This window comes from Gallus gallus, chromosome 28 (assembly GCF_016699485.2).
Source record: "Gallus gallus isolate bGalGal1 chromosome 28, bGalGal1.mat.broiler.GRCg7b, whole genome shotgun sequence".
Taxonomy (NCBI): domain Eukaryota; kingdom Metazoa; phylum Chordata; class Aves; order Galliformes; family Phasianidae; genus Gallus; species Gallus gallus.
In genome coordinates, this window is record NC_052559.1 from 4,685,395 (window position 1) to 4,708,117 (window position 22,723).

Here is a 22,723-nt window from a genome sequence, read left to right on the forward strand (position 1 = left end):
AGAGCTCACTGCTGCTCCGTTCGTCCACTGCCCTGCAGCAACATGACATCTATTTTCAGCTTTAAGGAGAACAAATTCATCTCGGATTAGTCTAGATGATTCGTGCTGTGCTATTTGATCCCTGTTGTTCAGTGTGTGATGCGTGGCTTTTCTTAAGGAAGGCGTTGGTGTCATTCTACGCAGGGCAGGACGTGTTTCCTACCTGTTTCTTAATGGGCACAAAGTCCTGAGAAATGCAGTGATCCACTGATGGGAAGGAGTGAACAAATTCCTTTTTCTGCTTTACTTTTGCACGCAGATCCTGCTTTACCTGTTACGCTGTCAATATCTTAACCCCTGATAGTCCATGAGTTTTCTCACTTACTCCTTTCCAACCCTTCCCCATCCCGCTGCAGGGGTGTGGGCAGGGCAGTGTGCTGTGCTCAGCTGCCTGCTGGGGTTAGCAGAGCTAGAGAGGCTGGTAACGTGGGCTCTTTCCCCTAAATGCAGGAAGAGAGATCTGCTGTTGACAAAGCAAAACACTTCTTAGAGTCCAACTTGCACTCAGCAGAAGACCCTTACACCACTGCCTTGACTGCATACGCCCTGACATTGCTGCACAGCCCTGCTGCTGCTGTGGCGCTGAGGAAGATGAACAGCATGGCAATCACACAAGGTATGGTGCAGCTGGGGCCAGCGTGGCAGGTTCTTAACTTGGCAACCCTATTACAGGAATAAACAAACAGGCCTTGCAACTCAAATGGTGTGTTTGAGCTGCTGGAGAGGATAGAGCCTGTGGGACGAGGTCCTCCTCAGCACAGTTTGACACTGTAAGGAAAGTGATTCATTCTGGGAGAGGGCTGAGAGCCTTATTGCTGTGCCTGCAACTGATGCTGAAGGAAGGCAGGTGCTCTGGAAGCTCTGCAGTAGCTTTCTGGTCAGTATGTCAGAGCTTGTCTAAAACTCCTAATGGTGTATTTTGATCTAATATTCAAGAATGATCTCATTTGTCACACTGAGCCATCACAGAGCAGGAGCCTGCAGCCTCCTGCTGAGGGAATGCTCCCTTAAATGGATGGGCAGTGCAGTTTGGGGCATCGATCTGCTGAGTTGGTGCAATTGTAATGTTTGATTCTTCCTATGCACGCAGTCTGAGCTGCAGTCCTGCTGGAATGTCATACATATTCCTCTGTCCTGTTGTTCTAGATGGCTTTACACATTGGAGCTTGACGGGAAGTCTTGTAACTGATGAGGATACCTTCATGGGATTTAATGATGGTCTCTCTCAATCAGGTACCTATATGGCAAAAGCAAAAATAAGGGAATGTGCTGCAGTAGGAGGCCACTGATGGCATAGTTCACATCATGCACTTCTGATTCTCCAACACCTCCACGCCCTCACAAAATCCATTGGCATTTCTGGAGACGTGATGGATTTGGTCCCCAAAGAAATCTCATTTAACAAGATGTTCTGAAGGTGTCAGTCAGTCTGTTGCTTATCTCTGTATTTTCAAGTAGACATAAGGTTGTGTACCCAGCTTTTATTGGCAGTCACTGTCATTTCAGCACTGATTTCCCAGGCTTCAACTGCTGACCAACTTGATTCTCTTTCCTGGATGGTAGTTTGATTTATTCCCCCCTCACCTCTCTTTCAGTAGTTTCTGCAGAAGTGGAAATGACATCTTACGCCCTTCTGACATACACACTCCTGGGAGATGTGGCTTCTGCACTCCCCGTGGTAAAATGGCTCTCACAGCAGAGGAATGCACTCGGGGGATTCTCTTCTACTCAGGTGGGCTGCCTTAAACAAAGGTAACTTTGGTGCATACAGAATTAATTGCAGAAATTGATTGATTTGGTTATGGTTAATGTAGATTTTCTGTCTAGAGTCTAGAAGCTGTGTCCTGTTAAGAAGAAAAGGTTTCTGTTGCTCTTGACTACTTCATTCTGGAATCAGTAGTTTGAAAGGAACCCAGGCTTTGTCCTTACAGATGCCTTTGACAGCAAAAGTGAACAAAAGCTGAGATTTCTTTTGCAGTGTGAATCAATAAGGAAGACTGCTACCAAAAGCTGATGTCAGCACAGCACAGTGCTTGTTTGTAAGTTCAGTATGTGCTCTGTTCTTCCCTATTCTCACCTCTCCCTCTCTGATCCCTAGGACACGTGTGTAGCCCTGCAGGCTCTGGCTGAGTATGCAATCCTTTCTTATGTTGGAGGAGTCAACCTTACCATTTCCTTGGCTTCGACTAATTTAGACTACCAGGAGACATTTGAGCTTAATAAAATGAATAAGAAAGTCCTCCAGACTGCAGTGGTGAGTGGTTTTGTGTTAATGTGATCTGTCTGAACTGCAATCTGAATGACAAATCAGCAAAGGTCAGTAATGGTAAAAATAGTAATAATAAAAAAAGTGAATTAAACGCTGAAATGTGGGATTTCCTGGGATTTCGTGGTTTGTTTTGATGTGGAGGAGGCAGCAATCAAAGGCGTTTTTGACCGTAAGTGGCGACTGATGTTTGTTCTGTGCTGCTACTCGTTTCTACCCTTGTTAAGTGCAGGTGACTGAAGAGAATAAGCCATAGTCACCTCAGCTGTTTGGGGTCCTTTATAGCTGGAAAGATCTCTTTCACACAATCAGGCTAAAATAGATATTCACTTATATTCTGAATGCTACATCATCATGTCTGTGTCTTAACTATGGGTTCTCCACAGATCCCCAGTATTCCTACGGGGCTGTTTGTGAGCGCCAAAGGCGAAGGCTGCTGTCTGATGCAGGTAAAGTTGCTTCAGGGCTGCAGAAAGTAAGCGAGCAGTGATCTCTATGCTGACAATCTGCTGTGTTTTTAATCCCAGATTGCTGAAAGGAAGGAGTTGCACTTTGAGTTTCTAAGTAAATATATAATGTGGTGCTGCTTTAATCCATAGAAGCAAATGTGATTGTACCACGGTGCATTTGCTTTGGTACAGTTCTACCTATACGTGACTGAGTTTTAAAGCTTCTCTTGCTTCTGTGCATGCCATTACCTCTCTCTGGAGAGGTCTCCTGTTTATGCTGGTCTTTGCAGAATGTTTGCAGATGCTACAAAATAGGGGAGTCTAATTAACTACCGTATTCTTTTTCTTTCCCCTTTCTACTACAGATTGATGTCACATACAACGTGCCGGATCCTATTGCCAAACCAGCATTCCAGCTCCTGGTTAACCTGAAGGAGCCAAAGTCAGAGCAGCATCTCCAAGCTCCAGTTCTGCTGCGCTCTCTCTCTCCAGATGAGAATCGCTCTGAAACCCTTCACAGAGAGAGGGCAGTGGTGGATGATGATGACCCGGCTGCAGATCGGGACCATCAGGAGTACAAAGTGATTCTAGAGACCTGCACAAGGTAGGAAATGTCAGTCTCCATCCCGCCCTGCTTGTTTCTCAGAGGCAGCCCAGTGTTTTGATTAGCACATCTATTGCTGCTTCCACTGCAGGCTTCTCCGCTAGTGAGAGCTCTCTGCTGCCTAAAACTGTAAGGCAGTTGTACTGATGCTCATCAATACAGGAAAAATACTACTACATGGTTCTGACGCTATTTTTTTTAGCCTGGTTGAATTTTTCATCTCTTTTCTAATGATAACCCCTGATAAGCGACTCAAACTCATCTTCCAAAGGTTTGCTGAGTATTTTGGTGCATGTAATAACAGCACCACTTTCTCAGCCCACTTTCCCCTCTGCCTGAGCACTACAGCTGGTATTGGGGAGGTAGGCTTACAGTTTTGTCAATCCCTTAAAGATCCTTGTAACTAAGGAGGCTGCCCTGCATCAACACAACCTTTCTGTTGTTATTACTGAAACTTCTGCCCTGGGAATTGCTGGAGCAAAGACAGAAATTGGAGAGGAAGTGCAGCCCAAGGAGATTGATTGCTGGAAAGAAAACAAAAGCAAATGAAATCTTCTCTTTCTTCCTTTTCTTCCTGTAACGATGCTCTTTTAATTCCTTGGTCTTAGGCAATACGAGTAGAGATTGCATCAATGGGTGATGGTGGAAATATTTAGAGCTAGGGGTGTTACTCAGAATGTGATTGTTTTAAAGACTTACCAGATGAAGTCCTTGGGATGCTTTCCTGTGAAGAACAGTTAGGAGAAAAAAAAAAAACAACAACAGTGGGAAGGAGAGGGTTATGATTGAAGGTAAAGGGATACTACAGGATATTTTAGGGAGATGCATGGAGTTAAACCAGGAGAAAGGCTGAATGGCTCCAGGGGACTCTTAGCCCTAAACTGGAGCCCCCTGGGTTTGTCTGCAGACCATCCAATGCCATTGTGGATATCCAAGCTTGAAATCCTTCAGAGAAAAGACCCTTTGTATTTCTTTCTCTGGAGCTTCTTTCAGTTGTGCTCCATCATGAGTTGTCCATGTACTGTTTGTTACCTTGGATCCTGAGTTTATTTCCATTCTCTCTCTCTTTTTGCTTATGTGGGAAGATGGCTGCACTCGGGATCCTCTAACATGGCTGTGCTGGAAGTGCCATTGTTCTCAGGGTTTCGTGCAGACATTGAGAGCCTAGAACAGGTAAGGTGTAATGAGAATGCAAGGCATGGTCCTGAGCTGGGATCTGGCTCTCTAGTTGGTAGGGATTCCCTTTGGAGAGCAATAGCAAGTGAATGCTGTTGTCTGTTAGCACTGGCTGAAACGATGTGATTAAAATTGGGAGCAGGAGATCTCACATGTCAAAAAATATTTATCTGATGTGAGCAAACAGAAGTTCTGAGCAAGAGTCACAAATGTACTGAACGTAGCCAAATGAAGGTTTATTACTAAGCACAGCACACAGTAATTAAATGAGACCCATTTGGAAATGCTGAAGTGAAAATGTGCTCTAACAGGAGCTGTTTATGGCTTCTTAGTGGGCTGTGTTATCTCCAACATCTGGATTCCATTTCTTTGGAGGCTCCGTGTCTTGGAATTTTTTGCCTTTTTTCCTTCCCTTCTGGGAGAACATCATGTTTATTGCAGTCCAAACTGAGGTGGACAGAATGTGCCTCCTACCCAGCCAGCCCTCTAGGGGAGATGAACTGTAATCTTCAGCTTTGCTTTATATCTGTTGAGGCATTACAGCACATTCACTTGTTTTTTATGCTGCAAATTTTTTTGAGGTCTAATAGATTTTAAAGGGTGAATAATTGAGAAGGTATAGAAAGAAAAACTAAACGGTATATTTGAGAACTGAAAAGGAGCTAAAAACTACTTTTTTGAAGGAAGAAGTCTACTTGTAACAGCCTTATCCTCGTTATGTGAGAGCACAGTTGGCTGTGCTTACCTCTCTGAGTCTCATGTTCTCCCTTTATGGGCAGAGAAGCAGGAGTCCCCGTGTAACACCATCTGCCAGGTTCTCAGGTAACAGGTGGTGTGCTTTTGCACTTGGGGCTCTGTGGCACAGACGGCCTCCCTGACCACAGCTGAGTTTCTTCCTTTGGGCAGTAGGAAGTTTTGCTGAGCTGGGAGCAATGTTGCATCTTCAATGGGGGGAATGTTCCCTTTGGGAAGCTGAGATGCATCCTTCTCACTGCAGACATCCTTTGCATCTGAAAGGTAGGGACAAATCCAGAGTACTGTAGATAGGCAATGAAGGTACAACCCCTGCCATGTATTTATGCCTGGCAGATGTGTATCCCAGTCATGCTTCCGTGAAGCTGTGGTGCCAGTTTTGTGCCTTGGATGAACCTTCAGCAGCAGCAGACCCCGTCATTCCCATTGCTGCATGTTTTGCTGTTACTGCAGCCATTCCCTTTGCTCCTAGTGAGGAGGGCCGGGGCTGTAAATCAGATTTCCTTGTTTGTTGTTTGCCCTCACAAGGGAGCAGTGTTCACAGAGTGGGCCCACGTGCAGCTCCAGGGCACTGATGGTTAATGAATGCTCTGTTGCACTTCGATGGCAGCCCCCCTGGCTGTGCAGCCACAAATCCTTCTAATAATGCTGGGTGTCGACAAGGTCAGGAGGTCACCGCGGGCTGGTATATATCAACCCTCACCAGAAAAATGCAACTTTAGCTGAGCTGTGTGTTTCCCGATGGCGCCAGCCCCTCCGAGCCCTCATAAAGCACTGTCTGCAGCCATCTGAGCACCAGCAGCCACCGCCAGGCCCTGCAATTGTAAGGACAGATTAAATTGGGCCTTTCCATACTGTGTGGGTCTGAAACACGTGTTCTGTGCTCGTTACGGTAATAGCAGGAAGCTGCGTGCAGGGTTTTACAGCTAGGAGCACCATGCTGAAGAAATTCACAGCTGAAGCTGTTGGCAGCAGGCTCAGGCAGATTTTGTGGAAGTGCTTTTTGCTTTGTGTCATTCCTTCTAATACGTAATAATAATTGCTTTCCCTTCTGCAGTGCTTTCATTCCATGATCCAAAATAACTGCAAACACAGTGAGCTGTCAGTGTCACCCTATGTCACCAATGGGGGTGTCCAACAGGTTAAAGCAACAGGGTGGTTTGGAGCAGAAAGTGCCTGGATTCCAGCCCTCTGCTCCCCAGACCAGGATTTAAACTCAGGTCCATTCCCACAGGCAGTCATCATCCACAGGTTCTGAATTAGGTATTTCTCACTTGGTGTGTGACTTCTGAGTACAATGCATCAAAACAGAGGTGACTGATCAGTTACCAGCGTGGCAGCTGTTGTAATATCAAGATAGTAACTTTCCTCACTTGGAAAAACAAAGGAATAACTCCTATTGGGATTAAAACCAAACAAACTTTGTACAGTGATATCAGAGGATAGCACTGATAGTTTGGGAGGCCTTCTCAGCATTCTGTTCCAGGGGGATCATTTCTGCACTCTTTGAGGTGGTGCTGTGATTCCATGAATAAATGCTCTCACATTTTGTCCAGGCCTTTGCTCACATTGTACAGACCTGAGGTTGGCACGAAGAGATGATTTAGAGCATCTTTAAAAGCAGCTGCGGTAGATTAAAGGCAGAAGCACCCTGGATGTGGGAGGTGCTCTTACATCTTGTTCTGATGCTCCTTAGATAAGCAGATCGTCCCAGTAAGCAATAAAAGAAGCGTAATGTATTGCGTGCATTACTGGCACAGCACACACTGCACATCCCTGAGCTTCAGAGGGAGGGAAGATGTGCAGCAGGGCCTGGCCTGACCCCGCTCGTCAAAGGGAGGATGCCTAAGGCTTTTTCAAATGGCTGCCCTTCTCAAATGTAAGGATTAATTTTCCTGGCAGAGGAATGTTTTGGATTTTTCAGCTGATGGGAGAAGGGGCCTTTAATAACGGGTGTGATCCAGCAGCACAATTCCTTGGCGGTTTGGAAGAGTGTAAATAAGAGATTTTATGGAGTGTTTTGGGGTCTCTGAGGTCTTGCTGTAGCCTTCGTACTGAAAACAACATAGGAGCTGCTCAATTCGATTATGGGTGATGTCAGGTGTGGTCTGAAGGAGATAAATGCTCCCCTCTCCACAGGGATCAGGAGGAACGCAGCACAGTGCACCCTGCAAGCATTCCTCATCAGATCAGAGGGGGAAAAATGTGAGCGGGTTTTTCCCTCAGTTGTCTGAGAGTGACTCCACTCCTCTTTGCATTTCCCCTCCATCCATCCTTCTCCAGCCAGAGAAACCCCTCTGGTTTAGCACCTGATGTGCCATTTTCTGTGAGATGAGATGAAACTAAACTAAACCTGTTCGTTTTTTCCCAGTTACTGATGAACAAGCAAATCGGACTAAAAAGATACGAAGTGGATGGAAGAAAAGTCTTATTCTACTTTGATGAGGTAATGAGCTTGTTTCTTATGCCACGTTTCAGTGAAAGGCAGGTGGCTGCACGTGGATACAGTGTGCTGCTGCTGGTGGCCATTTGCAGGTGGGAATTGGGATGCAGCGGTAACTGGCGCGGTGTCTGAGCCTGTTCTGAGGTGGGCAGGTGCTGTGGGTGATCAGCTTCAGCTCACACACGGTCTCTGGGCAGGTATCGCTTAGTTCTTACCCTAAAGTAATGTGACCTCCAGGTATGCTTAGCATCCTTAAAGGAAGGAGGCAAAATGCAGTCCAATTCAGACCTCATGTCCCAGAAAGAGAGAAATGAGATTGCTGCTGCCTTGGTTATCAGCAGGAGATTGTTGGCTAGTTGGTTAGCAGGCAGACTGAGGACAGCAGTGCTGCTGGGCTACGGATGAGATTCAGGTTTCAGTTTCTGAGGTTATTTAGCAGGTATGTGCTTTGATTTAAAATAAAGTATCATTTGTTTTAATTCATTCTGTTTGGCTTTTATTCGTTATCATTGCCATTGTATCTGCTATTGGAGGTGCCTTCATTCTCACCCTTTTGCATTAGGGGTTCATAGGCTGCATTTGTTCATCTCTTTGCTTACAGTGTAGTTTTTGTTACAATGAGTATTTTGCATCCTTTCGTACAGATTCCTAGCCAGTGCATGACCTGTGTGAAGTTCCAAGCTTTCAGAGAGTATATAGTTGGGAAAACTGCTCCCGTTCCTATCAAAGTGTATGATTACTATGAGCCAGGTACGTGCTTGCTTTCCTTTGATTCTTCTGACAGCATTAGGGCTCACAATAAGGCTCCATTGTGATTTCTCTTTCTCTCTGACCTGTAGCCTTTGAAGCAACTCGTTTCTACAACGTGAGTGAGAACAGCCCCTTGGCGCGGGAGCTCTGCGATGGGCCGACGTGCAATGAGGTGGAGAGCTCAGCAAGCCAGTGGGCTGGTGAGTTGCACAAAAGCCAAGCAGAGTTTGGAAAATGGAGCCTGCAGGCACATAGGTCCAGGAGTTCAGAACTCAAAGTGATATTGAGAAAGACGTTCTATTTCAGTTTGTGTTGGTGGAAGGTTTACAAACGTCTGCATGAGAGCGGCATTAAACTCATGGCAGCCAAAGACAGCAATGTATTCTGCTCTCCTGTCTCCAAAAGTGACTCTTTTATTTGCTGCAGAGGCAAAATGTAGTGCATAACTCTGGACATACCTGCGGAAAGTGAGATGTTTTAATACACATAAAACTTCTTTCAAATGCAGTTTAGTTTCCTTTCTATAAAATATCTTGCAGTGGAGTTCCTCAATTGACTGAAAGATCAGATTACATTCAATAGTGACAGGATTAACTTGTCCCGGAAACAGTAATCTCTTTCCTATCCTGCTTGGTATGGAGAACTGGGGGGATTGTACTGTCCAATACCTGAAATTCAATGTGAAAATTTACATAGGAGAAGTAAGGAGAAAACTTTCCTCGTCTTTCCCTTCCCTACACTGTGCCACAATGTTGCTTTGGATGTTTCTGTTTACTTTGCAGGCTTTTCTCACTCTGGGCCGTGCAATAACATTTTTGGATGCTTGGAGGATGAGTATTTTGAGCAGTGCATGTGCTCAAGAGACTGTGGCTATGATGGGGATCCCGTGTGTGGATCAGATGGACAGATCTACCAGAACCATTGCCAAATGGAAGTAGCATCGTGCAGGAACAATACGAGGATAGAGCAGATCCCCATGTCTCAGTGTTCTAACTGTAGGTTTCACTCAGTTTTTTATTTCTGTTACAGTCCAGTTGGGGAGCACTACAGCTCTAACCAACTGATAACTACAGGTGTGTGGTGGGGAAAAGAGAATTCAAAACCTCCTATGTAGTGTTTTGCTACTCACGCTACAGGAGACTAAACTGTGCAAGCAGCCGCCTGCCTTGCTATCTCAGCACTGGATTTTCTGATCTCATGAATTCAAATTCTACCAATCTTGATGGACTCCTGAGGAAATTAGTGATTTTGTTTACCTGAAGTGAATAATCCAGGGTAAAATTACTTTCAGTGTAACATAGCATATTTTGGAGATTCTGCATGGGCTTCCAAGGTGTGCAGGGCTGTATATCTGCAATAAATGTACCATCTGTAAATGCAAATGTCTTCTGGAGACTTAAGAAATGTGATGACCGAGGTATTCATTTTTCTTTTTTATTTACAGCCAAGAATTTACCAGAAGAAAGGGAGACAAACTCCCATACAGCCGAGCAACCCAGCGTCCAACAGCCTCCAGCAGGTAATATCTGCATCACATTGGGGGTGAAGACCTGATCCTTTCAGAGCTGCTGTTTGGAATAAAGGGCCTTAGTGAGCAAAAACTTGGAGGTCATGAAGTAACCAGGAATTTGGCTGCTCATTTTATTTGGTGCTTATATTCATACATCTTTTTTCCAAGGCTGGTGTCAAACTTGCTCATGGCTCACAAAAAATCTCACCAAGAAGCAGCAGAGGGTCAATAGAATAGTTTGTTTCGTGCTGTTTCTAGTAAATAAACTGGACTAGGTTTTTCCTGGCTGCTTTCCACTCATTAATTTGCTTCTGGCCTCTAACTCCCTGCAACGCATCAGTCAAACAAGTTAATTCCTCAGGAGAGGTGTCCATGCCTTCCCATGTGTGGGTCCTTCCTCCACATCCTTCTGTGCACCGAAGTTCAGAGCACCATACGTTCAATGTGAGAGACACTCTCCTGTCCTCTGCCCATCCTCTGCTCTGCAGAAGTTGATGGTATTTTTTTTTTAAGGTGTAAGAGCACAGTGAATGTTCCATCACGACCTATTTCTGTCTTGGAGTTTTAATACATCTCCTATTTTCCCTCCCTTTGTTTCTGAACTGGATGTGTATCAGAATGCTGTCTGCTAGACGAATTGAGATGAATGCCTGCTGTCTTTTACTCTGTGCAAATACAGTGTACCCTATGTGAGAAAACTGTTTGCAATCTGAACCCCTTAAAGCAGCATTCCCAAACTGCTCTGTAGGACACTGGTGTGCAAGTTCAGTGTTTTGCTGTTGGTCTACAGAACTGGGTTGCCATTACATTCTTCTCCAATACAAATTCAGTTACCTGAGATAGTCCACAATCCAGAAATGTTCAGAATAATGGTTTTGAAGTACTCTGCATTGAAATACCTACGAAGCATAACCCTCTGGTTTCTGTTTTGAACAGACATAAGCAATGTGGGCTCCCAGTAGGATCAGAAGTGGCAATTTAGATCTTGTGTGGCATTTTCATACACTTTAGATTAATAACCATATGTGTGCCACAGGGATATGCTTATCAAAGCACAAGCGTTATGAGCTTGCTGCATTCTGGGGTATGTAAGTGCTAAAGAGATCTCCTGGAAGGCTCCTCTGAAATGAGCTGTCTGAGCAGCCATGGCAGAGTGAGCATTCAGAAATAAAACAGACTAAATCCTGTATCGGGAAAAGCGCCCAGCATGTGATTTTCATTAATCCTCTGAGCTCCTCTCAGGTCGGCCACGTGGTACATGAATCAAAGTGTAACAAATGAATGAATCCCTCCTTATGCATGGCTCTCCTTTGGACTCGCTGGTTTGTTAGCATTGAAGCATGAGATTGGTTTAAGTCGGCTCAGGTGCTCCGGGTTTCCAGTGAGTGTTCTGATGAGCCATGTCTAAATCAGCCATTTCCTAAAGGGATACAAAGCTCCAGGAGCCACATCAAGGTTAGGGCAGGTTGATGAAGCTGCTTCAGTGTGTTAATCGTCAGGAAATGCCCTTTTCTTGCAGGACCTCATTGTGGTTTTATTGTCTGATATCTTTCTGCGTTTGCCATGTGATTTGTGCAGGCTCACTTGGTTTGATTGATGCTTCCATTGTCAGCTCTTGCCTATGGTAACTCAGCAATGGCAACAGTCCTTCCAGCAAACAGTGGGGAACTTCATAACGTATTTGGGCTCGCTTTGGCAGACGGACTTGTAGTATAGTTCCATATATGCCACTGAGTTTACTAGAATAAACAACAGCTTAAGAGTGATGCTATTCAAGTTAAATAATTGTATGGGTGCCCTGAAAAATCAGTGCTGCCCGTGGCATATTCTCTTGATTTAGAGGGAAGTTTGATGGGACCCAGCTGGAATGAAAGCCAGCTGAAGGCACTCATGACTGAATCCCCTTCCTCAGTTGTTTCTCATAGGTGATCTACTGAGACTCAGAGGTGGAACAGCTTTTGCATGAGTAGTGTGGATCCACCCCTGCCTATCAGTATTGCAGCTCTGCTGGTATGCTTTCACAGCCTGTTCCAGTCACTTTGGTTGAACAGAAAGCTCCTGAAGCAAGATTTTGGTTGCTGAGTGGGCTATTAGCAGCATCTTTAGTGGGTTTCTGTCTATGACTTTCCTAAGATCATTGATTTCAGAGCCTTGGATCTTTAGTAGCTCTGATAACATCTCTCTGATGAAATAGTGCATTACTTGATTCCATAGGTCTTCCATGTTCTTCTGAAATTGCCTGTATCTTCTCTACTAAGAGTGCTAAATGTACAGCTGGCGGTGTTAGAAGATATGCTGATGATACTGTGATTCTGCATCTGTTCCAGTCATGCTGTGGCAGCACTCAGTGGTATCGGTGCTGCTGTTCTGTTGCACTCTGTGCTTCCCTGAGCAGGGAGCCCCCCGGCTTTGTGCTGACCCCCCTCCCCGTGCCCCCCAGCCCTCTCCCCACGGCTGGAGCTGTATTGTTTGTACAGTTCTGTTCCAGCAGTCAGAAGCTCCGAGGGCTGCTATCCAATTCCTGGTGGTGTCACGATTCTTTAATTTGGTGTCATGGTTGTTATTTCAGAAAGTGCCATTGCCCACCTCTGGCTTCTAATGGGAGCATCAGGGTGAGCTCTGTTTCCAGGTGGACTCATCCATGCAGCGCTCACAGCAGTGCTGTTCTTTGAGGACTGATGGAATTGGCATTGGGCCACTTTTCCTTTCCCCCCATTGCTGCTCAGCAAACGTTGGCTGAGGCACAAACATTTGGAGATGGGACAGCGATTTGTATGCAACAGGAAATGTCGGCCTTTCATCTTTGCTTTGACTCCAACGCTGCATTCCTAGGAAAAGTGAGGTCTGTGATGTTAATTCTGTCCCTGGTGGACAGCAATCATCCATTCATAGAGCACAGAGCAGCCTCACGATCTGGCACGTTCTCACTTGGAGAAGGCCAAGAAGTGAACACAGACTGACTCCGCTTGCAGGCAAGTGTTCCCTTGCCTCGGGCTGAGCCTGTTGCTGGAGGGTGTGGGAGGCAGCAAGAAAGCCTTCAAATATTTTATTTCTAGAGAACAAATGTTTCCAAAGGCCTTGACAAGCGTCTTCCTTCAATAAAGCAAACTTTTATGAGGGGGACGTTTCCTCTTGCAACAACTGTGTTTCGGTGATTGCTCTGATCCAAACCAAAGCAGTGCATGTAGAAAGCAAAGTGGGTGAGAAGAAAAGCTGAGCTGGCTCAAGGCACAGCTCAGAGCACGAGGAGCTACTGATGTCCCTTGAAGGTGTATCTTGCAGCCTTACCTCTGGGCTGTGGGTGATCACCCAGCACGGAGCTACAGCCCTTGTTGGTGGATGGTCGCTGTGGGTGACCTGCCGGAGCCTTGGGGAGGGCTGGAGGGAATGCATGGGGGATAAATGTCTGTTTCTGCCTATTTCTGTCTCAAATGCTGACAGCTCCTCAGTGCTCTGGCTGTGCTGAAGCAGACACACCTCAGCTAGATGGGGCTGAAGGCAGAGCAAATGTTTTCAGTGTAGGATCTGGGTCTGTTGTGCCAAAACCTTCATTGTTGTTGGTCTGATCTTCCTCTTCCAACCGATCTCTTCATCACACACACAGAGTAAACTTTGTGAACCTAAGCATGCGTGCAGTGCTCTGTTGGTGCGTGCGGACTCCATTGCACAAATGAAACGCTTGTATGGCTCCTGAGTTGCCTCCCTTATTGCCATTCCTTCCCTCTGATGTCATTCCCCTTTGCACTTAAGCACTGCATGTCACAGCATAGAAGTTTCCTTGGCTAAAGCACAACCACGGTTCCCTTTCCAGCTGAGGAAGGCCCCCCGCTGCAGTTGGATCTGTCGTATTATTCCTATGAGTACGACCCGGACCCCTACGCCTCTGAAGCTGACGTTTTTGAGATGGTGGCAGAACTGACAACAGTGAGCACGTTCAGAGAAGCGGACACGATTCAGGAAGTGGTGACCACCATAGAATGGTGAGCTGGGGGTTGTGAACCTGCTCTGAGGGTTACAGCACAGCAATCCGTGGGTTGGCTCAGATGTGTTCGGTTCCTCAAAACGGGCGTTCTGAGAAGTGGCTCATGAGCCTCTTTAGGATCAAGATCCTCACCAGGATCAGGATCTCACTGGGACAGCATACCATACGTATCTTCATCCCTGGGTGCCTCCGTTCCTGGGAGATTGAAGCTTTTTGCTGCCCAGTCTCAGGGATGTGTCATAAAGTTATGTAACGGGAAAGTGACTTTTCTCATCGTACTCTCTTCTCAACAGAAATATATAATTTAAATAAGGAGAAGAGGCTCAGAATCAACTCCCGTATGAGTTTGTTCCAACAGATGACCTGCTGCAGAACAGAAACTGAATGATGACTACTTCCTGCTGCCCTCAGAACTGTGTAGGCTTTTCTGCCCCGCGGGGAGAACCGGAGAGCAAAGAGGGACGCTCAGCGTTATTCTTCTGTCAATTCTTCTGCCTTTTGTGCCACCTCTTAGGAATGCTTCCGAGGATGGAAGGCCGATATGCTGTGCCCTCTAGGTGAGAAAAATAGGGGCTGGAATTCAAACCTATAGACCATTTCCAAGTGTTTTCTCTATTATCAGGATACTGCAACTGCCATTTCCTAGCTACATTTAGAAGCTAAGTCCAGGCCTTGTGCTTAGCTAAACTGCTGTTTGAGGAAAGATGGCTGAGGAGTTTTCTCTCAAATTATAATAATAAAAATCAGTGTATTTTGCTAGTTATGACATAGCAAGAGGCTAATCATCTTCTCTAGCCTATAAATCTACTGCACCCATAATGATGTCCCACAAGAAGAAAAACTGCACTATTATCTCCATGTTGTTGGGCGGTTGGTTTTACAAGAGAAAACTGAAATCCAGGGCTGGAAAGCTTCAGGTGAGGAGTTTGCCAGCTGTAACAGCATCTGGTGGATGAGCCCTCTTCATTTTGCACTACGTGCTGCTGAGGGCTGCTTGCAGCCTTCTCAGCTCTGCAGCCCCTTTCCTCCTTGTAACCCTGGCATGAAAATAAAGCTGACCTGAGGCACAGTTCTTTTAAATGCTTGCCTGACTTCACCAATCACTTTAATTCTGCTCCCCCCAGGACCTCCATACAATGCCTTTCCTGGATATGGCCATCCATATGTGGGCCCTGGGGCTGCTGGTGGCTCAGTGGCCGGATCCCCATAGCCTGACCTGCCCCAGCAATGCAGCACAGCTAAAACTAAAAGCTTTGTTTCCAGAAGTGCATTACTTTTTGGTTTCCCTCCCTGCCTGGAGCAGCACTGTTCTCTTTGGAGGAGTTTGATTCAATTGCCTGTTGCAAAATACTGCTAATATTTTATCTTCCCACTTCTATTGTTAGGAGGACGCAGCGTGGGGTGGGAACTCCTTTTGAGAGTGTTTTGTGGTGAATGGAAACAGGAAAAAAGCCCAACCCCATTCATTCTGAGAGCTTACTTACACAGGAACACTGACAAGAACATATCCCAATATAGACATTCCATTCCAGAACAAAGGCAGTTTTATTCCAGAAAACTGTCTGCACGGGACAAAACAGGAGGTATCCCAGAGGTTGGGTGTGTGCAGTTGTAGCAGAAATGTTGAGTCGTGGCCCGAAGCAGTGATTGAACACCTGGTGGAAGGCAGGGCCAAGCAGGGCAGCTCAGGTGCAGGCGATGTATGTGATGGAGGGGTGGAGCCAGGATCCCCCCCTTCCCAGCCCTCATTTAAAGGTTGGCAGTGGGGCAGGGAATCTTCTGGAGATCCCTGCATCCCCGAGGCCTTCTGAAGGTAAGCAGCTTCTTTCCTTTATTTCTGTGCCTGCTGCTGTTGTATTTGAGCAAACCCTCACTCGCTGCAGACTGGCACCTGGCTGCTCCGTGTCCTTGCTGTGCTTTCCATTGCATTGCAGTAATTTGCAGCCCTTTGTGTCAGGGCTGGGTGTTTGCAGGGCATAACTGACACGGTGAGGGTTTGGCTCTCTAAGTTCTCAGGAGTTTCAGAACTGCTCTGTTAAGTTATGAGCCTCCCCACCATGGTTAGCAGCCTGCCTGCTGCTCTGACCCTCCTGCAGGACCTCGCTGTGGCTGCTGCCTGTGTGTACCCACTGCTCCTCAGCAGTTTTTTGCCACGTCTCTTCGGTGCACATTAACAGAGCATGTCCTTGCTGTGTCCACGCTGTGCAGTGGAAGCACTGGCAGTTGCATTCCTGCCTGGCAGGTAAAGAAGTGCCCTTAAACTCAATTCCATCTCCTGTAAGCAGCTGGCCTGGCAGATGCTGGCTATTGTGTACACACGGCCTGAGTCAATATTTATCCCCTGGGTAAGCAGCAGACCCAGTATGAGCTGCAGTGAGAGGGATTTGGGGTTGATTTTTTTCCTTTTTTTTTCCTGGCTCTCAAAGCTGCACAATACAAACCCTGCTGTCTGCTGGTTCCAGCTTCTGTTCAGTGCTTTGAGTTGGGAGAATGAGACGTTTGGGCACTGATTCTGTCAGTGCAACCAACTGCCCTGGGAAGATGGGACTGTGCTCTGAGCTCTTCAGCCTCCCGTGCTCTTTCCCTTCCTGGGTTCGATTTCTCTGTCTCATCCCTTCAGCAGTTTCGGAAAGGTGTTTGGTGTAATTTCATGTTGGTGCTTTCATGGATCCCTGGGCAGTCCAGCAGTGACCCCATGGGGATGAGCTGATGAATGCAAAGGGTTTCAGCTGAGTGTTAAAGGTGACTTCATTTTCCTCAGGCTCTGCTGTGTATAATGTAGTAACTCGAGATTCAAGAAAGCTCTGTATTACTGCCAGCTAAATGATTTCTGTTGGTGCCAGCCTGCCAACCTGGCTTTGTTCTGTGGGCCCTATGGGGCACTTTCAGGGCAATCATTGGGCCGTCTCCTCTTTATAGCTGGGAGAGAATGGGTTCATTTGTCACCAAGGAGGAGATGAGCACAGTGGTGGAATGCCAGCAGGAACAGCAGAGCTGCTGCTTTGGGCTGTGGGTTGGCTGTGGCTTAGTGATGTGTGCCTCCCTCTGTTAGAGCTGCTGTTCCTTTCCTTTCTCTGATGGGTTTGTGAGACAGATTCCTGCTTACACCACCGTACGTTACTGAATAGCCACAGCAGTGCTAATCAGTGGTGGCTTTCTGCTTGCAGTCCTTTCAATGAGATTAATATTTATATATTTGTAACTGTACATTATGCAGAGTAACCATTACCATGGTATTTATTTTAAAGCAATAGCTCCCTTGTCCTTCCTTGTCTGGCTGTTTTGGTCTTAGCTCTTTCCCTTCTTTTTAATCAGCCTCAGTAGGAAAAAAAGAGCCACCTCAATGTTCAGCTTGCTCGAATAACCTCATGGAAACAGCAGCGTTGCTTTGCTAACACCAACAATTGATATTTAATGTGGGTAACCTGGTTTTCATTATGGTTGACAGATGACCTATTTGGAAAACCTCAGCTCAGTTTGTTGTTTCTTTTGCTTGGTTCTCTGTGCCTGCTCCTTCTGACGGAGTGACAGCACTCCTGGCTGCGCTGCCTGTCCAGCAGTAGCTGACACGTTCTGCACGTGCACTGCTGATGAGATGGGCTCTAGATTTTCACCTGTGTTCCACCCCAGCACTTACATGTGAGCACGCCATTCTGTGAGCCTTTTTGTTCTGTTCACACACATCTTAGCGACTCTGAGTCCAGAAAAGGGTTTGTTTTTTAGATTCTGGTAAATATTTTATTAAAAACTGATTTTTAAAACGATCTTTTGTCTCTTTATTCGCATTGTAGGCTGTGAGACTGTTTGGCTGTAGATCGCAGTCGTGGCTGCACCAATAGAACCACAGAATTCAGGAACTCTAAGGAAGTTTGCTGCCCATTTTCTGCCTTGCTCCTTGTTGGGATGTGCCCAGAGCTGAGCTGTGTTTTGAGTAGTTTGCAGCATACTGCAGGGTTGAGCAATGAGTGATCGCCTGTTCCGTAAAGGAAAGCTCTTGGTTGTGTGACATGAAGCAAAAAAAAAAAAGTGTCCTGAGTGTTTCCTCAGTTCCTTCTTTAATATTTCCCTTCAAGAGACAGAATACAGTCTTGTCCCTAAGAAGTTTTGGGTAGCAGAGGTCGTTAGCATCGACAGGGGTGAAGGAATTGGGTTTTTATGCTTATGACAGTGGGCTGCCTTTACTGTGGTGGTGATTCTTGGTTAAGCCAAGAATGTAATAGCTGGAAAAGCTCTGCGTTCTCTGGACAGAGTATTTTAGTTCAGTAATGAGTGCCTTTTATGTAAGTACCTCCTGATAGTTTTGAAATGTTTAGAAATTTGGTTATGCAAGTGCCTGTTCTTTTTCGGTTTTAGGTAAAGGAACGTGTGTTCAAGGACAGCAAGGAAGCCAGTAGCAGAAAAATGAATAGAAGGCAGATAGCAGCCAGCTCACAGCATGCATTAAAAGCAGACCTGGGTGCACTAACAAAAGCAGCCCTGGCAGTGTGTAACCAGGTGAGAAGTTGCATGCGGTGTCCCAGTCACAGCTCTATATGCGTTCAGCACTCCACATCTTATCTGGGACTCAACATCCTTAAGGAATGCAGTGGCCTGGGTTGATTCGGTCCAAGCTGTGCAGACAGAGGATGTGGTTCTTCCTTCCTGGGACTCATCCGCTGGGAGCCGCTCCTCATTGCTCTGGGTGAAACTTGTGAAGTTGCTCTGTCCTATCCCCACAGTGTGCTGGGAGCGCCTCGGGGGCGGGGAGCTGGGATGGAGACCTACACCAGTGACTCCTTGGAGCTTTTCTGAGGGAGTGTTTCTTTGGAGGTCCGTAAGGAGGGGGTTTTGCTGCGGTTGAAGAATGTGCTCCTCACCTTCTCCCGGAAATCTTCTGATATGTAGTAGTAGAGAAAGGGGTCGGCGCAGCTGTTACAGGTGCTGACGGCCAGGCTCACCATGTAGCTGATGTACAAGCTGCCGGACAGCTTGCACTGATAGCTGGAGTAATGAACGAGGAGGAGAACGTTGCTGGGGGTGTAGAAGGCCGTGAGCATGACCAGCACAAGAGCTGTGAGCTTCATGGAGTGGAAGTACCGCTTCCCACTGCCCAGGAGGGCTTGTAGCACTGAGCAGTAACTGAACAGCATCACTGCCAGAGGAGCAAGGAAAGCGCAGGCGATGAGGCAGACGAAGTAGTAGAAGTAATACCCGTCGTCCTCCTGCCTAGGGAGAACATCGTGGCACAGAGTGATGTCTGCTCTGTACAGGGGGTACGACTGCTGCTGCAGAGTCAGGGGCAGAGTGATGCCGGCAGCACAGAGCCAGACAGCAGCACAGGTCCAGGCAGCAAAGGTGGGGGTACGGAAAGAGCGCGAGAAGAAAGGATGCACCACCGCCAGGTATCGGTCCACACTGATGCAGGTGAGCAGCAGCACTGAGCAGTACATGTTCCCATAGAAGAAAGCTGTGGTGACCCGGCACAGACCTTCCCCAAAGGGCCAGTTGTTCCCAAGGAAATAGTAGAATATCTTGAGGGGCAGCACTGAGATGAGCAGCAGGTCTGCTGCAGCCAGGTTCATCAGGAAGATGGTGGAGGTCAGCTTCTCAGTCCTGGTAGCCAGAACCCAGAGGGCCAGGCCGTTGGAGGGCAGCCCCAGCAGGAAGACGAGGCTGTAGAGGGAGGGGATGAGCAGCACTGTGACCCCACTGCTCAGCTGGGAGCGAGCGGCCTCGTGCAGCAGCAGGTATGTCACGTTGTCTATAGTTGCCTTTTCCCCAGGGATGGCTCGGGGGCACGGTGTGATCTCTGCTGTCGTTATCTGCTCGCTGGTGCTGTTCTGAGAGTAATCTGTTGGTGTAAATGCAGTGCGTTACTTGCTGCGTGTGTTAATACTAGCACTTTGCAGAGCAGGCTGGCTCCGTGATGCTTACACCAAATTCTAAGGTGCTGCATTTTATGTTGGGTTCCTAGCAGTGAGAGCTAGGTCCATCAGCATCCATCAGGGCCTTACTGCAAACCGACATGTCTGTTCTGCTGTGCTCTGCTTCCCACCGCTCGCAATTGCTATGGAGCTCAGGTACCAGGGGAACGGGGCACAATCCCTCTGCCCAGCTATCAGAGTCCTAAGATCCAGGGCCACTCCAGTGCAAAGCTGTGGCAGCTCAATTTTTAGCTAGAGGTTTTGGTTTCAAGTGCTCTGCTCAACCCCTCTGTTTTTGTCTCTTGCCACTCTGTTCTATACTGGTTTTAATTTCCCTTCCATAAACATCCTCTGTCACCTCCTGTTTCAAGTAGAGCAGGCATGAATCTCAGTGAGCTTGTGCTTTCATGATCATAGAATCATGGAACAGCTCAGGTTGGAAGGGACCTTAAAGATCATACAGTTCCAACCCCCGTGCCCTGGGCTGGGTGCCCCCCATCCGTGACATTGGGCTCCTCCAGGGATGGAGCATCCAGAATAATATTTCATAAATGAGTTCTCAGGAGTCTTTTAGCATTCCCAAACCTTCTGTACCTTAAAAAGCAGGTTTTTTTTCCCCCAAAGATGCCCACTTACCATCGTAGTCTGGCGCTGCCCAGCACAGAACCCACACAGCACAGCACAGCGTGAGCCGGGGTGCCAACTGCCCGCTCCTGGAGGTCCCCATGCTGCCGCAGGAGCTGCTCTGCTGGGAGGCAGCTGGGAAAGGCCGTGTGAGTGGCTGTGCTTACGCGTTTCCTCCTCGCAGCCCTTAACACTCGGAAGCACCAGGCTCAGTCTGTCACGGCATTCCCAGAGCCAGCGTGGTCCGAGCAGAGACGTAGCTGCAGTGTCAGCTGTGTGGGCTTGGGGGATGCACGCATCCAGACCCATAGGGACCATTTGTGCTTTGCTCGAGTGACTCATTTGAGTCTCCTCCCTGCTCTGGGCTGTTCTTGAAAATAACACACAGTCACATTTGATGCGCTTTGAATTTGGTTTAGGGTGTAAACTGCATTGAGACTCCTCTGGGCTCTGCGTCCCACAGCATCCTTCTGCTCGAGTGGGATCCGAGCTGTGCTGTGCAGTGCTTGAGGTCCCTTCCCTCACTGCTTCAGTGCCTTCGGAGGTTCTCATCCCCACACACAGCCATGGAGTGTGGGAGGGCTGCAGCCTGCCCGGCTCCTGGGGCTGTGCAGGGCTCTCCCATGGCCTTGGGGACAGTTCAGGGTTTGGTTTCTGCCCCACAGTCCCCGTGTTGGGTTCAGTCCACCACAGTGCTGTTTCTGTATTTCGAATCCTGCTTCCTTCCCCCCTTGCTCTTGCTGCGGAGGTTAATTAAAGGCCACGGGATGCAGATCTGTTTGCATCTGAAGGAAGCAGCACCCGGTGCTGTGACGCACGCAGATAAGTGGTGAGGTCCGGGCCTGATGGAGATGTGCTGCTTCCGCCGATAGGGAGGAGCTGGGCGAGCTGAGGCCTCCCGCAGGAGAGGGACTGATGTGGGCTGGGGAAGTCTCTGTGCTTGGGCAGATAAGGGTGACCCGCAGCCCCTCGTGCCCACACAGAGCTGTGTTCTTGCAGAGATGCACAGCCTCCACCCAACACCCCACAGGAGAGCAGGGCGCTCCCTTTGTCACAACCCACGGCCTGCACAGAGCTGTGGAATCATAGGATGGCTTAAGAGAGAAGGGACCACAAAGACCACCCGGTTCCAGCCCTACTGCTTTGGTGTTCCAACCCTGGTGGCTCTGCAGAGCTACACGGTCTTCCCTCCTCCAACTCTTTGGGAGTGTAAGGCTGTCCTGTGCTCTCACGCAGCACCAGTGGGAAAGTCCCAGTCCTCTTCCATTGCCTCTGCGGGCCCTTCCCAGCAATGAGGGCACTGTGTGGGGTGTTGGGTTGGGGCTGCTGCTCCGTGAGGTAAGGATGGAGCTGGAGCCCAGGCGGTAGGAATTGTAAATTTGGTTTGGCAGTTCATTTCTGTTCCTTCGGCTCATGAATGGCCTCTTCTGTGAAGGCTGCAAATCTGAGCCTGGCTGCTGTTTGATGAGATTCCTCTATTCCAAGGAGAAAATGATCCTATTTCCTTTGCTTTCACCATATTCCCACATCCCTGTGTCGAGAGGTGGGGTTCCACTGGCAGGGACAGGGAAGATGCAATGTTAGATGTTTTGCTTTTGTGATTCTCTCAGGATTTATGAACCATTACAACATGACTCATGCGGCCGCATATTTTCCATGCCTCAACCAGGATCCTTTCCATGCTCTGTATGCAAAAAATTAGCCATAATCAGGTGCAGATAGTGTGCAAATCGCAGCCCTGCTTCCTATGGATGGGTCTCTGGAGTGGAGCAGGGAGAGGTTATTCACTGCTCTATCCTTCACTTTTCAGATGCTGTGTGATCTTTAGTGATTGCTTTAGATGCAGAACAGCTTGCTTGAAAATTCTCATGCCAGAGGTTTGTCACAGCTTGTTAACATCTCGTGCTTCCTTCCCTGTGGGGTAACAGTTTGGTTTTAAAGCTGCTCGTTGTGCAATAGGTATCTCCTGGGAGAAAGCACTCTTTGCTTCCATGGCTCTGAACCCTGAGCACGTAGGACTGGAACACAGGGGAGGGATTTTAGAGCTGCGAGGGAGGTACAAGCAGCACCTGTCCTGCCCCACATGGTGCCTTTAGGGCCTGATTGATCTGACCTTGGGACTCAGATGCTCGTAACAGGGTTCAGATTCCTGCTCTGTTCCAGCAGCTCAGCTGCAAACCAGCAGGTGTGAAGAGAGAGCTCCTGGTGCAGCTGAATCCTGCCC

General features: G+C 47.7%; 2 protein-coding genes across 4 annotated transcripts in view; one reads left to right on the forward strand and one right to left on the reverse strand.

The window, feature by feature from the left end:
- Positions 1–15,052, forward strand: part of CPAMD8 (C3 and PZP like, alpha-2-macroglobulin domain containing 8) — a 39,105-nt gene extending 24,053 nt beyond the window's left edge. For 2 of the 3 annotated variants that reach the window (XM_046904715.1, XM_015300168.4), the window contains exons 30-43: positions 490–655; positions 1,186–1,272; positions 1,635–1,771; positions 2,138–2,293; positions 2,692–2,754; positions 3,120–3,358; positions 4,444–4,531; positions 7,659–7,733; positions 8,375–8,480; positions 8,570–8,680; positions 9,263–9,475; positions 9,925–9,999; positions 13,802–13,970; positions 14,266–15,052. In XM_046904715.1, the coding sequence (XP_046760671.1) occupies positions 490–655; positions 1,186–1,272; positions 1,635–1,771; positions 2,138–2,293; positions 2,692–2,754; positions 3,120–3,358; positions 4,444–4,531; positions 7,659–7,733; positions 8,375–8,480; positions 8,570–8,680; positions 9,263–9,475; positions 9,925–9,999; positions 13,802–13,970; position 14,266 (1,686 nt within the window). In that variant the 3' untranslated portion in view covers positions 14,267–15,052. The remainder of the gene's footprint in view (positions 1–489; positions 656–1,185; positions 1,273–1,634; positions 1,772–2,137; positions 2,294–2,691; positions 2,755–3,119; positions 3,359–4,443; positions 4,532–7,658; positions 7,734–8,374; positions 8,481–8,569; positions 8,681–9,262; positions 9,476–9,924; positions 10,000–13,801; positions 13,971–14,265) is intronic. The other variant, XM_025144412.3, reaches the window with a different exon arrangement.
- Positions 15,053–17,683: 2,631 nt separating this feature from the next.
- On the reverse strand, positions 17,684–20,622 carry F2RL3 (F2R like thrombin/trypsin receptor 3). The gene is made up of 2 exons (XM_418256.8): positions 20,512–20,622; positions 17,684–19,802 (listed from the first exon to the last, which is right to left on the reverse strand). The coding sequence occupies exons 1-2, from the start codon at positions 20,600–20,602 to the stop codon at positions 18,733–18,735; spliced, it is 1,161 nt and encodes a 386-aa protein (XP_418256.5). The 5' UTR covers positions 20,603–20,622; the 3' UTR covers positions 17,684–18,732.
- Positions 20,623–22,723: the final 2,101 nt, after the last annotated feature.